General features: G+C 35.4%; 1 protein-coding gene across 1 annotated transcript in view; it reads left to right on the top strand.

Moving 5' to 3' along the window:
- The window catches only part of LOC114648423 (uncharacterized), a 53,679-nt gene that overhangs the window by 22,792 nt on the left and 15,148 nt on the right, over window positions 1–15,739 (top strand). The window contains exons 8-12 of the mRNA XM_051924723.1: window positions 556–616; window positions 4,739–4,771; window positions 5,133–5,199; window positions 11,774–11,878; window positions 13,668–13,758. Coding sequence (XP_051780683.1) covers window positions 556–616; window positions 4,739–4,771; window positions 5,133–5,199; window positions 11,774–11,878; window positions 13,668–13,758 — 357 coding nt within the window. The remainder of the gene's footprint in view (window positions 1–555; window positions 617–4,738; window positions 4,772–5,132; window positions 5,200–11,773; window positions 11,879–13,667; window positions 13,759–15,739) is intronic.

Consider the following 15,739-nt stretch of genomic DNA (forward strand, 5'->3'; position numbering starts at 1 on the left):
AGGTCCAAGTCTTTAGAGTCCTAGTGCTTCCTGTCTTGCTATATGGTTGTGAGACCTGGACAATATTCAGTGACCTGAAGACTGGACTCCTTTGGAACTGTGTCTCTTCGGAGAATCCTTGGGTACCGCTGCTTTGACTTTTTGTCAAGTGAGCAGTTGCTCATGGAGCCCCGAATGAGGCACATTATTGTGAGGGAGTGTCATTTACGACACAATAGTCATGTGCCACGGTTTCCCCAGGGTGATCCAGCTTGCAGGATCCTCATTGTCGAGGACCCGAGTGGCTGGACCAGTCCAAGGGGACACCCACATAACACCTGGCTAAGCCAGATAGAGGGTCATTTCTGGATGGTGGGACTGCACCGCGTGTCTGCCTGGGGGGCTGCCAATCAGGATCCTGAGCTGTTTCATCATGTGGTGTGTGTGGCAATGCACAGTACCAGTGCATGCTCCCCAACCTGACCTAACCTCGTATATACATATATTTATATTTACTTGCATAAACCCATCTTTTATTATCCTTATAAATAAGTTATATCATTTTGCTTATTGCAGTGAGCATGTTTGCATTATTTGTTAAAAAATTGTCTATAAGCACATCTGAACCACAGAGAAAGTGAGTTATTTAATGTAGATTTTTGCCAATTTATGAATCTACTTCATACATCATATAAATGTTTTTATATTTCTGTCTAGAAGGTGAGACAGTGATGCCCCCCAACACACACGCACACACACACCTACAGTTTAGACCTCTTCATGCCTGTCTCATTGTTGGCTGGTCTGATCTCCATTCTACTTTGAGTGCAAGCAGCTGGTCACACTTCCTGGGAAGTACAGCTATGTAGCTCATATTTTTCTCTGGGGTTGTTGGTACTTGGAAGCTGTGCTTCAGGTGCTGCCATTTCTGTCAAATGACCCAGCCAGTGCTTACTTAACAGATAGTAAGGCTGTGCATGAAGGTTTTTTTTTTTTAACTATGTCATTTTTTTAAAAAACTTTTTTGAATTATACACTTTTTCCGCAAACCGAAAGGTGTAGCTATCTACAGACAAAGTGCAAGCACATAGAGGTAATGTTCAATATGACTCGAGGACTTTGATAAATTATGAAACACTGTGTTTAGACAAATATTAAAGAAGCTAGAAGAAACTGGTGTACTGCACAAGTTAAAACTGTACAGAAGACAGAGCAATAAGAAAAAAGCCATTTTCTTAATCTACTGTATCAGTAAGAATGCAATTATGTGCTGCTAATGTTTAATGTCATCAGTATTGTGATGATTCGCCCCACAGGCAAGGGGTTATTGCCAGGAAGAAAAGAGGAGCAGAGAACTAGAGACAGGCCAAGGAAAGCTCAGACATAAAACAAGAGAAATAAAACTTAAGTGAGGCTTTGAGAATATGGCAACAGAATGCCAGAGGTTAGTTGATCCAACAATTAAACAAAGTATCTGGTTGAGATATTTGGGCAACTAGTTACAGGCTAACACAATGAGACTGGTGGACTGAATAGCCTCCTTCTTATGTACCAAGAACACTGAAGGTTGATGTTATAAGATTATTGTTGCCCACCCAGTAGATAAAAAAGTGTCTTGGGAGGGTTAATATAAGGATGGAACCCCCACCTAGCTGATACAGGGTAGTATATAGTCCTAGGACATGAGAAAGGAGACTGTGTTTCCAATTTTAAAGGACTGGCTGGAAGCTAGTTATTTCCTTCTCACAAACACAGATCCACGGCAGAATGACTGGCCATGTTAAGAGAAGCAGTAGGATACCTAGAAGATCTGTTATTTCAATGGCTACTTAAAGTACAGCAGTGCAGTGGTCTCATGGGCCAGTTTAGAGTTTATAGACATACATCAACCCTGAACATGGTGTAAAGGGACCTTGTGATGAGGTTCAAAGCCATGATGTGGCCAGAGCTTAATAGATCCTAAAGTAAGATGGTGGATAGGTCAAGGGCTCACTAGTTTGAGGAACACATGTCAAGATAAATACAGAAACATGGAGATGAGAGTGAGAGAGAGAGAGAGATGGTAGGTGGAAAAGGGAGTACTTGGTGTGACACTGGGATGTAGGCAACACACCAGACATTCTGACAGGGTGCAAACCTGTGCAGACAAAATGTGTCTTCCTCCAATTTAATTCTTATATTTTGCACTCTCCTTTTCCCTTTAGTCATCTTCACTTGTATTTTTTTTAATAAACATATTTTTTTGCATATTCTGATTTATTTTGCATTACTGTATTTTAGGTGAGTAGTTTCTTTTTGCTGTAAGAACTCCCCTACATTTACAATGTATATGTAACATCATCTTTGGAGTTCTTTCTCATTTTTTAATGGAAATACATCAATACAACAGAGCATACCATACTCTCCCTCCAAGAGCTCTGTCTTCTGTTGAAAATCTCTCCTGTACGGCCATTAGTGTGTTGTCAAAAACCTCAAAATAATGCTTCCCATAGAAGTCCTCTGGTGTTGAGAATGTGCAACCACCTCAACCACTTTCAATTCATACCAGATTGTCATGGAAGCTCCAGTCCAGAGACATCTGAAAGAATTAAAAGCAACACTCACTGAGACTGCAGAGGTTGTGGAAACAACAACTGTTGCCTGGGTGCTTCACCAGACACAGCTTTATGGGAGAGTGGCAAAGAGAAAAAACTGTACATGACATCTCGGCTAGAAGGCAGAAGGAAGTCTCTGAAGTCAACCGGAAGAGAGGTCTATGGTATGATGAGACCAAAATTCAGCTTTATGTTCATCAGATTAAACACCATATATGGCATTAGCCAAAAACACACCACCCCTGTCATGAAGCCTAATGGTGACAGCATCATGCTGTGGGGATGGTTCTCTGCAGTAGGCCCTGGAAGGTTTGTGAGGGTAGAGGGAAAAAATGAATGCAGTAAAACACTGGCAAATTCAGGAGAAAAACTTAATGCAGTCTGCAAGAAACCTGCGACTTGGAGCAGATTTGTTTTCCAGCAAGACATAACCACAAGCATAAAGCCAAAGCTACAGAGGAATGACTTTAAAACAACAATGTTAATGTCCTGAAATAGCTTTGTCAGAATCCAATACTCAGTCCAACTGAGAATTTGATTCTGGACTTAATAAAGATGTCTCACTCGCGATCACCACACATTCTGATAGAGTTTGAACAGTTTTGCAAGGAACAATGGGAAAAAATTGTTATGTCCGGATGTGCAAAGTCGATAGAGAGCTCTCCACACAGACTCAAGGCTGTCATGGCTGCCAAGCTTAATACTTACTCGAAAGGGTGAAAACTCACACAATGCGTTATTCTGTGTTGTATACTTGTCATTAATTTAGACCACTTTGAAGTGATCTGTTTTTACTTTGACATTAAAGAGTCTTTTTCTGTTGATCAGTGTCAAAAGAGCCAAACTAAATTCACTGTGATTCAATGTTGTATAACAATAAAATGTGAAAACTTCCAAGGGGGTGAATACTTTTTTTATTGGCATTGTAAATAACGTTTCATTCTATGTTTAAACTTTAAACATTTACTCATTTGTTTGTACATTTAGTAATTCAAGTAAAAGGGATTTGTTCATTATTATATATGCAAGTAAGTGCTTGCTTGGCCACAGGAAAACAGTGACTTAAACAGTGTAATAAAGAAAAATGGTTCATTTGACTTAAAAACAATGAACCACTTTTCAAGATTATTAATAGTGCTCAAACCTATAAATATTCATGCTCCACCTAATACTGAACTTAATCTAACAGTGGGTCACAGGACTTTGGGGTCTGTACTAGCAGCATCACAAGACAGGAAACAAATCTAAAACTTTTACGTTTATTTGCTTTGCAGAGGCTTTTATCCAAAGTGACTTAAAAAAGAGATCTGTCAGCAGGGACAGTCATACTGGGCCATTTTAGAGTCACCAATTAACCTAACAATTAGATGGGTAGCACAGGGCCATCTTAAAAGCATAGGCCCCTAGGTAAAATAGTGTGCTGGGACCCCTATTTTGATAGTAAAACAGAAACACGCATAGGCATCAGAAACATCAGTGGCCCCCGGCTGGTACCAGTGTTACGGTAAGATGTCCTGTGGAAAAAAGGAATAACACTGGAGTCCTGTGAAGAAAAAGAAAAAATAGGCAAAGGAAGGAAGATTTTGCACAGGTAGATCTGAAACCAAGAACTGTAACATGTCATGCTAGGTACTGCCACAATGAAGTATCACAATTTGCCAAATTAGATCAATTTACCTCCATAAAAAAATGTAACAAATTATGTGAGATCTAGCTGAAAAAGTAGGAGTAGGGTAAAGCACAGATGGAAGCTTTAAAATGACCACTTTATGTGTTCTTAAATGCAGCATGAATGAACAACTCCTTGTCTAAATATGAGATTAAATTATTGGGGAAAGGATTGACCTGTACAAATTAGGTCAAAATGACCCATAAAATGTATTTGATCATGTTCAAATGAGTAATTTCTGTTTTTTGAGCCAATAAAAAACACAATGATTCCCAAAAGTGGTAAATAAAGATTTCTGGATGGTGGCCCACATCCTTCTTCCTGGAATTAAAAAAAACTTTTTTTTTTCCTTATTGAGGGGTAGTATAAAACTGTAATTTCCACAACAGTTTTTCAAAGTGTTGTATTGTTAAGCCCCATATAAAAAAAAGTCAGATCTGATGTTTAAAAGGAGCTTTTTTTTGGTGAGCCGGATGTTTCAGAGTTCGTAATCAAGACTTTTTTTTGCCAAGAGTGTTAAAATGGCTTGGTAAGTGTACAAATTATAAGGCCTACTGGAGGAATGCAGATGGCTAATTTACTATTGATTTATAATAAATCAAAAAGCATGTCTAATTTAGGTAAATAGATGTTATACCAATATGCATGTGTTTACACATCCTTAATAATCCATATGTCCATAAGAAGGAACAGTGGCAATTTATACAATATATTTTCAAAAATCGCTCAGGGGTTAGACTTACCAAAAAATTGTCTTTGCTTTGTATAGAAAACAAAATTATTATTTTCAAATTACAGAACATGTTTTATACGTATGTAAACCTAATTTGTTTTCATTATGTTCCTATAAACACATTACTATTTCTAACTTGTATTTTTTAACCTTGCAGGATATGGACTTTAACTTTATATTACTTCTTTGTAGTACTCTGGACACCATCTGCAACAAAAGAAAAGGTATCATTTATTTCACTTCATTGTTGAAATCATACATTTTTTTTAATACGAGTAATTTTCTAAACCTGCTTTAATCAGCGCGAGGCTGTTTATATTTTTTCATTACTTGGGACGAATAAGTAACTCATCTCCAAGTATTTATGTTTTATGTAACATATGAAGCTAAAGTTCTGGTGGTTTTATTTTTCTTAAGTTATTAAGCGTACAGAACAGAAAGAGGATTTTAGCGACCAATGTTACCAACAATATTCGGGTCCAGTTTCACATGTGTTGCAAGGTGCTTGAGCTATTCTTTGTGGCATTTGGTGTAAAGCAAGGAGACAAACTGAGGGAAAATGCAATGAAAAACAACGCCTATTCACACTGAAACAGCAATCAATGACCCTGGGAGGAATATCTAATAAAGTGCCATTTGATGTACTGTATTTGTATTTCAGAAGCCTAAATTTGTAGAAACATTTCACATTTTATAAAACAGCATGACTGCATTTTTTAGGAACTTCTGTCTTTTTCTTGGCTAATAAAATTTGTCAGTCCTTCTTAGAGATAGATCAGGAAAAACTACAGGCAACCTAAGAGTGGAAATAGTCAAATTCTGTATGAATGTTTACAGTGTTTTCTATTTACTATGAGTAGTTCATAAAAATTCCAACGCTCTTGTTGATCCTATCACCACTCTACCAAAGAAAACCTTTCAAAAATTTGTTCGAACCCCTGAGACACAAGTAATATTTAACCAGTTAGAAGAATTATCTCCCAATTTATTTATCACCCATTTTACTGTATCCAAACACTACTTTATTATTTGAACTTGTTGGTGATTCTCCTAATGTTGAGGTTGAGATTATATTGTCTATCGATACTGACAAACTCCACCTTTGTACCTTCTTTTCAAAGAACCTCTTGATGACCGAGCACAAAAATGAAGTGGGAAATAGTGAAATGCTAGTTACACAATTGGCACTGTAGAAGTCACATCATTTTCCAGAGGTTGCAACATAGCCTTTTGTGATTTTTGCTGATCACAATACTCTCACATATTTAAAATCTGCTATACAGTCAAATGCTTATCAGACATGATGGTCTCTATTTTTCTGCTATTGTAATTTTTGAATCTCATGCTATTCTTGAGGTAAAACTATTAAGGCTAATGCTCTTTCTCATAAATTCAACAAGTAGAAAACTGACCCAGCCTTTATTCCAGTCTGTAGCACAACTTCCAAGGACAGAATTCCCAACTTTAATTAGGCAATCAGAGGAGAAAAAGGTTTAACCAGATATAATTATCTTTAAGATGGCCTATTGATTCTTGGATAGTTTTGTCTAAAGGTTCTTTTGTGTAGTTTTCATCCCTTATTGACAAAGATCTTTGAGTTAATAACCTAATACTTGTAGCTGTTATTCATGAAAAAGACATTCAGCAGTATATAGTGTCTTGTAAGAAATGTACCATTGCTAAGATTCCCTCAAACTATCTCCTTGTTTTTTTTCAACCTGCCCCAATCCTAAAAGGAAATCTTTAAGAGAGGGAGGTCGGGAGCATGTACTGATACAGTGTAGCTCTAAGGAGTTTCATTTTTTACCTTCAAGGAGTTTAACTACAATTCTAGTAATAGTGGACCACTTTTTGAAAGCAGCACATTTGTCCCATTAAATAAATTCCACACATTTCAGGAATTAGCTAAAATTTTTTATAAAGGAATATTTTAGGTTACAAGGATTCCACAAATCTCTAGTTTCTAATCATTGATCCCAGTTTGATATTTTTGTTTAAACGTTGGTGTTCAGTTAAATTTACCATCAGGGTATTACACCCAGGTAAAAAGCAAACTCAACAAGTTTTGAAAAAAAAAAGATTTGGAGAAATTTTGTATGTGTACAGTTAACAATTCTCAGAATAATTGGAAGGAATTACTGATTCCCCAGAAATACGTTAATGACAACTATGATGAATAACAAAACAAAGAAAGTTCCTTTCTCAATAAACTTTGGTAATTCTTTAAAGTGGACTAAAAAAACAAGCTCTGTTATTTATTGTTGTTGATTCAAAAGTTCAGACAAATTATCAAGTCTTCCACCATTTTTTCTATGGGAAGTATCATCATATCAGAAGTTATAAACCATATGTTTAGCAACAGGGTTTTGCAACAAACAACATGTTGGTACCCCTGAATCTAACTCAAAAAATAGTGACAGCCATAGAAAAATGGCAATATAATAACATAGAAAATTGATAAAAGTGAATAATAATTAATACAATAACACAAACACATCCAGAAATTATACAGAATAATCATGACAAAAATAAAATGTGCTGTTAATAAATTCTGTTAAACCCATAAACATTTCAACACAGACGGACTGATCCAACTGAAGACAGAAAACCACCATATAGGAAAAGTGAGAATAAGGACAATCATGTGCTATATGTAAATAAAAATATATATATATGTATTTATTAGTCCATAATAGGCCTCAATGTCAGGTTTGTTAGTGTTAAAATCCCTGTGTTACGATTTACATTTTGTCAGAAGTAAAAGGACAGTGAATCCCAAAAATCTTTAAACAAGGTGTTTTTAAAGTTGTAATTATAAATTCCAATAATTTTCAATGAATAGAAATGCACAAATAGGAAAATAACTAAGTTACATTAATGAATGAAAGCAGACAAAATAATAATCAGTATAAATTAAACTAAATATAATTATTATAAAATCACCACCAAGAGAAGAAGTGAATTAAAATAATTCATAGTTTTCTTTAAGAGCTAACAGAAGAAGAATTCCAGATACTGATATTACCAGGATTCAAAGATAAAGTGAATGAAAACTCCCCAAAATCTTCTTACTTTAATGAATAAAACTAACCAGTTGCCAAAAAAAGAAAAATTCTCATCAGAACTGAAATGTACAAGAAGCAGTGATGCAACAGTACATTATTACAAAGCAACAAAGAGAAGAACAATTACTAAGAAAGTTTTTAACTACAAAAAAAGCAATTAACTAAAATGATCTGAAATAAACCAAAAGTTGAGAGTGGAGCTCCAAAGGAGTCCTATTACCCTGAGGAATGGTGATACAGGATTAGTTCTTTCAGAAAACCAGCAAAATAAGAACATGTCCTCTTTTTTAGCCTCATGTTCTTCGTATAAGAATCAAATGTAAAAACCAGGCATACTGGCACCTTTTTGTTAAAGTGGCTTGAGTACTGTCAGTCAGTGGTTGAGTACCAACACTTCATGGTATGAACCCCTCCCCACTTTCCTTTTGGTCAAAACTGTAACGAGAAAAGGGACCCCCAAACACACAAATACATTTTGATATTTTCCATAGATACATAGGAGATTGATTCTTAGAACAATCAAACCTCCATGGGGACCACCAACCCAACCGCCCCATACCATCCGCTATATATGTATAACTATGCACTGAAAAATTTGCACAGATAGACAGTACCAGCAATTATTTGGTTCCACTTCCAGCACTGCTTAGAAGACCACCTGAATTAAACTTTCAGTGCATCTTCCTTTGTCCTTCTTTCCTGCCTTCTGTACCCTCCTTTCACACTCTGGTATCTGGCAACCATACACAGAAAGCATCATGAAGTGGGGTGTATAACTGTTGACTAGAGTTCCATGGTACATTGGACTGAGTATTGTGCGAATACTCCAGCATGGAAGCCCCAGATGTTAAACCAATGAATGATGGAGAGAGGCAGGTGTATAATTCAAAAGTGTGAACAGGCTTCCAGATTGTGGACTACATTAACTTATTTATTTAACAATATTTAGAAAAAAATGCATTTTGCATAGTGAGAGCAGATGATGGAATGGCTGGACTATGCAATATTGGAATAGCAGGAGATTTTTCCATGGATGTCTTTGATATTATTTGTTGTTGTCCAGTGTTAGTCACCATAGGCTCCCATTCTATCAGAAAATATTAAACATTTTTCTAAGCCATCACTACAAACCACATGGGGTACAATATTAAAAAAAACATAACTTTTGTTTGGTGTATTCCTGTAGAGCAAGGATTATGCCCAGTATATATTAAAGAGATATACTGTAAAACATTTTATACTGTATGTTTTAAGAATGAAATAGCTAATGTATTTTATATTAAAAATAACATTTTTGTTTTTCATGAAGAAAATGTTTACACTAATCTCTTTTTTTATTCTTTTTCTCTATAACATCGTATGAACAATAAAAATGAACAACGGTAAGACGTAAATACCTCTACAGAGTTAATATTTATACAGTATTCTGTTTACCTCTTGATTTTTCTATTAACTCATGTATTGCTTGAGTACATTTAATACACACATTTTTTAAGTTCATAGGGTTAATATTTTTACATTTATTTATGAATGTATTTTTACTGGAAATGCTAAAGATTGTATTCTGTTATAAAGGCTTACTGTATATTTATTGGGATTATTTTACACTCCTGAAAATGGAAATTACAAAACCATGAAGAGTTAAATCTTCCTCAAATTTTGCACGGTGCTTATTGGTATATTTGAGGTCCTAACATTTGTCATTGTAAAAATGTATACATTCTAACATTAAATTTGGTTAAGTAATAGATAGATAGATAGATAGATAGATAGATAGATAGATAGATAGATAGATAGATAGATAGATAGATAGATAGATAGATAGATAGATAGATAGATAGATAGATAGATAGATAGATAGATAGATAGATAGATACTTTATTAATCCCAAGGGGAAATTCACATACTCCAGCAGCAGCATACTGATAAAGAAAATATTAAATTAAAGAGTGATAACAATGCAGGTATACAGACAAACAATAACTTTGAATAATGTTAACGTGGAATTGAAGAGTTGAATAGTGTGGGGGAGGAACAATCTCCTCAGTCTGTCAGTGGAGCAGGAAAGTGACAGCAGTCTGTCGCTGAAGCTGCTCCTCTGTCTGGACATGATGCTGTTTTATTACTGTTGGTTCCATGAGTTTTTCTTCTGCCACAATTTGAAAACAGGAATGTCTCAATGACTGAGCATGAAACAGACGGGGATAAAACAGAAGAAGCAGAAAAACTAGACATCCAGTACGTGTGTCAAAATCTAAAATACTAAACAGAATTCATATCAAGAAGAAACAGAGCCTATATTACTAGACAGAACTCATCTATCTATCTATCTATTGAGGGGGACAGCACAGACACAGACAGGTAGACATGTTGGTTTCACCACACACACGTTTATTATACATTCTATTTACAGTTCAAGTGCACAATCCCAGTGCCTCAGCACCAAACACCCCTTTAAGTCCTTGGCCACACTCACAATGCCTTCTTAGTCTCTGGTCCACCTCCACTACTCTCCACCAAGCTTCATCTTCTTCCTCCCGACTCTTGCCCTTGATTGGAGAGAGGCGGCCCCTGTTATTCACCCCGGAAGGACTCCAGGTGCATCCTGAGGGCTTCCGTAGTCACACCCCTGTGTTCCCCAAAGCAACCAGGGAGGACGTCCCCTCGTGTTCTGGAGGAAGCACAAACCCTCCTCCGCTCCTCCTGGGCATCCCGGCCGGGCATGAACCACCTCCGGGTACCACACTATCTATCTATCTATCTATCTATCTATCTATCTATCTATCTATCTATCTATCTATCTATCTATCTATCTATCTATCTATCTATCTATCTATCTATCTATCTATCTATCTATCTATCTATCTATCTATCTATCTATCTATCAAGAAGAAATAGAACAGTAATTCAAAACCTTTAATCAAAATAAGAGCAGCAAGACTTTTAGTTTTTTATTCATATGCTAATGACATCAAAAGCTGTAACTTCCAGGAAATGCTATCCTGACAACCCGCACTGAACTCAGCAGGATATTTTCAAGTATAATTAAAACATTATAAGAGACTAGAAAAAAAGTTCTATTTGATAAAGTAAATAAAAGATCTAGAATCATAACACTGTTCAACAGTATCTCCATGGAGCAATAAACCCTGTTGTCTTCTCCCTTCATTGCGATAATATTTTTTATACTTTTGAGAGCTTCCCAAAATGATAATGCACTGCCTCGTACTGCTGCTGTCTCTAAGTAATCTCTTGAAAACTTCACAACTACTGAGTGGCCTAACCTCAGGTCACCTAACCTGAGTGTAACTGAACACCTATGAAAAGATGTCTAAATTTTTCCCCTTATCCAACTGCAAATGTGACTCGGCTGAGGTGGCCAGAAACATCAAACAAGTATGGAATGGCATCCTGCAAAAAACAATGTAGGTCCTCATTGACTCAATGCAACACTGCATTCAAACATGCAATCCAGTTGATGGCAGACATAATACTATGTCTTCTGATTTTATTTTATTTTTTTATGATCGTCATCATTTGTGCAATGTTAGATGGAAATTGGAAGACATATTGATGGTGCAGCAATTTGCATTTTCACCTGTGTACTTTTCTTTGCTGTATGAATTTCATCGAATGCTTTAAATAAGTTGGATAAACTTAAATTTACAAAAAAGTGAATAAATATTAACAGCTATATTATGCATCTTAAGTTATGTTTCTTCTCATTGCAGAGGTTACGGTATATAATATGTCTAAAAAATTGCAAAATACAATTGTTCGGCTGCATAATAATTTTAGAAAACAAGTAAATCCAAGTGCAAGGAATATGGTTAAAATGGTAAGAATATTTGTTACTGTGCTTTACATAAACGCAATAAAACAATTGTTTTGAGTGGTGGGAATAAGCTTCTGTACTTTATTATCCATATAGAACTAAATACAGTACATTATTAACATGGTTTTTTTTTTACAAATAATATATGTTTAAGTGAACTTCAAAAAATCTTTTACCTTGTAATATACAACCTGGATTCATTTTAGACAGTTTTAAACAAGTATTTGTGACTGATCAAAGATTTTTAGTTGAATTATGGAATGCTTGGTACATATTGAATAAGAAAGTATTCCGTGAATGACTAAGTTCAACTCATTTTCTGAGATTTTAATTGAAATATCTCTTTCCGATTGTCCTGTAGGATCATGAAAGGGTAATTCTTTGAAACTTTTTTTATGTATTGTAGAGATAAGTTCTGAATCTTCATCTAGACTAGGTAGTTTCACATGGGTGTAAGGTATGAAAAACTGTTTTGTATAATGTAAAAATGTGTGTAGCTGGAAGATTAAATTTGAAGTGTAAATTATTCATGAGATTCAAATAACTCAACACAGAGACCTCAACCCTGAGTGTTTTCCATTGGTTAAATATGGAATATGGTTTGATAAGTTTGGAAAAGGTTATTGTTGTGTATGGGAGAAACAGATATGAGCTTCTCTGCCTTAAAATGGGTAATTGGAGGACAAATTTGTTACTGGTAAATTGACAATAATTAGCATTGACTGGAGCACAGAGCTGAACATCCATACAGATTTGTGGATTTCAAAAATTATATTGTACAAATTTTTGCAGTTCAGTCTTGAAACTGAATTCCAGATAAATGATCTTACAATTGAGTCTAACATCTTAAAATAATTCAAACATGATAGTTTATATGTTACTCACCCCATGTGGTTTGCAGTAATGGCCAAGAAAAACTTTTAATCTCATATTTCCACGGAGAATAGTTTCTCATAGAAGGGGTGTCTATGGAGACCAATACTGCACAATAGCAAACAGTATCAAAAATATCTGGAAAAGAGTAATGTATAAACAAGAAATGTGTTCAAAAGTTATTGAGCTTTTGAATTGAAGACAGGACCCTTGACCAATGAATGAGGGGGAGTAGTGGATCCTAATGTGCAACGTGCATTTTAAAATATGTTAGTTGATTACCAATATACCACAATATGTTTAATTTTCATATGGGTACAGGCTGAGATCAAGCCAATAAAATCTGTACAATGTTAACTAAACATAGGCTTAAAAACATTTTTTCAAATGTGCATAACGGTGTATCCATTACAGTTTACTGTTTAGTTCACTCAGTTTAGTTCAGAAGGACATTTAAATTTGGTTCTTTGAATGTAGTTTGTTTGTCTATTTAACTAAAGAAACTAGAAGATGAAGAAGAAAAGACAAAGCAGTAAAAAAAGCGCATCTATATTAAACACAAACAAAAGATGACTAAAAATAATCTAAACAAAGACGCTTTGATAGATTTAATTAAGCTAAACTTTTAATATATTTAGTTAAATGCAGAGTTTGCATGTATTATGTTATGGTTAATTTTGTAATAAACAATGGCACTTCTGACTCCTGAGTGCCTAACAGAAAGTATAATGTAGACTTAGTACATTGCTGCCTATTATGTTCTCTTTGGGAGAGGAAAATCAAAATTCAAAGAAACTAAAGGAAACAAATTGGAAATTCATGAAAACAGTTACCAGTTTTTTCGTAAAGTCCACACCAACAGTAGTAACCAGACCTTCAGTTTTTGCAATACTGACACGAATGCTTCTATTTTACACAGATGTGGAGTCCAGAGATTGCCTTAAATGCATACAAAATAGCTAAAAGTTGTAAACTGCATCATAGCTCACAAGATGAACTGCAAATTTTAAGTGAGTAGCAATTTCATCATCCTTGATTTACTGTGTACTTTCTCTCAGTACAGCAATATTAACTGCAATGAACTGCCTTGTCATTAATGGTTGATTCCTGCCTTCCACCTGCATTAATCACATTAGGTTGACACTCCCCACATTTTGGGATGGAAAAAGGCATATTTTGACAATAAATGCTAGACAACACACAAAATCACAGAAACATTTTCAAACCTGCTTAATCCAAAACAGGGCAGTGGGAGGCTGGAGCCTATTTTAGCCTTTCATATGTTTTAACTGTGGAGGCTCAATAAATGGACTCTACAGCTGGAACCACAAACAAAATGAGTGCTCACCAGTGTTCTGTACAGTATAATACCAGAAATCTAAAAATATCATTATTTATTCCATAGAAGACACAAGCAAGACACTCAGAGGAAGGAAATATTTAAGCCTTTAAGGGTGTACTCATGATCTACACAAGACACTAATACTGCACTCACTTTGTGCCTCTGATGACTGTGTTTATAATATGAGTCACCCTATAATCATATCAGAAGTGTGGAAGTCTGGTTATAAATAGAACTTTTTCATCTTTATCAACAATATTAATTTACATATGCAACTGAACAAACAAAATGACCTTTGATGGATTGACATCAAGTCCAGTATTGATGTATACCAACAGTGCTGAGATAGGCGCAAGCTACCCTCAACAATGCATTGGAATGAAAAAGTTTGGGAAAAATAAATATGTCTCCATATATTTTGTAAAAGCGGGTTCAAATGAAAGGTTTTTATTTGTAAACAACACTTTAAAATGAGCACCAGCAACAACACAAGTAAAATCAAAGATTCTTTTCTTCCTTCCATCCTACTGATAATGTGTCACCCTCCGACTCCCAACTCTGACTCATCAAGGTGACGCAGAGCAGCTCCTTTTATCTCAGACCCAGTGATAATTCTGATGCGAGGATATGGTCCATTGGAAGTAATTCTAGGTCATGCGGAAGTCTCACACAGTCGGGATTGTAAACCTCTGCAGTAATGCCTGGCAGCACCCATAGGACCCCAACAGGGCTGTACTCTAGGACTATAGTTGCCAACATTCCCTGTGGCTATCTGAATGGGTACTGAAGCCCAGAGATACTGCCATTTAGTGTACTGGGGGAGAAAATATTCACCAGACAATATCTCCTCCAGTCCTTCCATTACAATGGCCTCCCAGTCAGGTAGGTGTGCCATTTCAACCCAGGCAGGGATGCCAGCCCATGTGTGCCATCCATTACAGCACATAAAGAACAATAGTTAATAAATAAATGCTCTCAAAATGCATTATAGCTTCGCAAAATAGTATGATTGTTCCCAGGTTCTGAAATGTTAAGATAGCAAGAAACAAATGTATGGCAATTTAAAAAGAAAACAAACCAACAGTTAAAAGAGAAGGAACTAAACTTTTTACCGACTATTTTGATAAAATAAATGTTACAATTCATGAAATCAGTTATTACTATGTGTTGTAATGTCGTGCAGGTTCAAATGAAGGATAAAATTAAAAGTGTTGGGCTACTACTCCCAGGAACTATAAAACAGTTAGTTTTTAAACTGAAAAGGTGATATTGTCATATCAGAGGTTTGCAGAAGGCTTTGAATTTAATGAATGTATATGCTAGAACAGCAACCCTTAAATATACTTTTCACTACTATAACATTTACTTTGTTAACCATGCTTTTATTATCCATGTTTGTTAACAGTATTCTGTTCTGTCTAATATGATTGTGTTTTGGGGTGCAGCATTTGTTTAACTCAAATATAGTGGTCATATTTTAAAATATACGGTGTAAGGATAAAGGATTCACCCTATTCCACTATTGCTCAAAATGTTTGACTGTTAATACTTTCTGGTATTAAGCCACAATATAATATAGATAAATGGCACCTGAGTGAACAAATGGCACTTTTATAAGTTGTTTTGTTTTATGTAATGAATAAAGTTAT

Source organism: Erpetoichthys calabaricus, chromosome 3 (assembly GCF_900747795.2).
Source record: "Erpetoichthys calabaricus chromosome 3, fErpCal1.3, whole genome shotgun sequence".
Classification (NCBI taxonomy): Eukaryota; Metazoa; Chordata; class Cladistia; order Polypteriformes; family Polypteridae; genus Erpetoichthys; species Erpetoichthys calabaricus.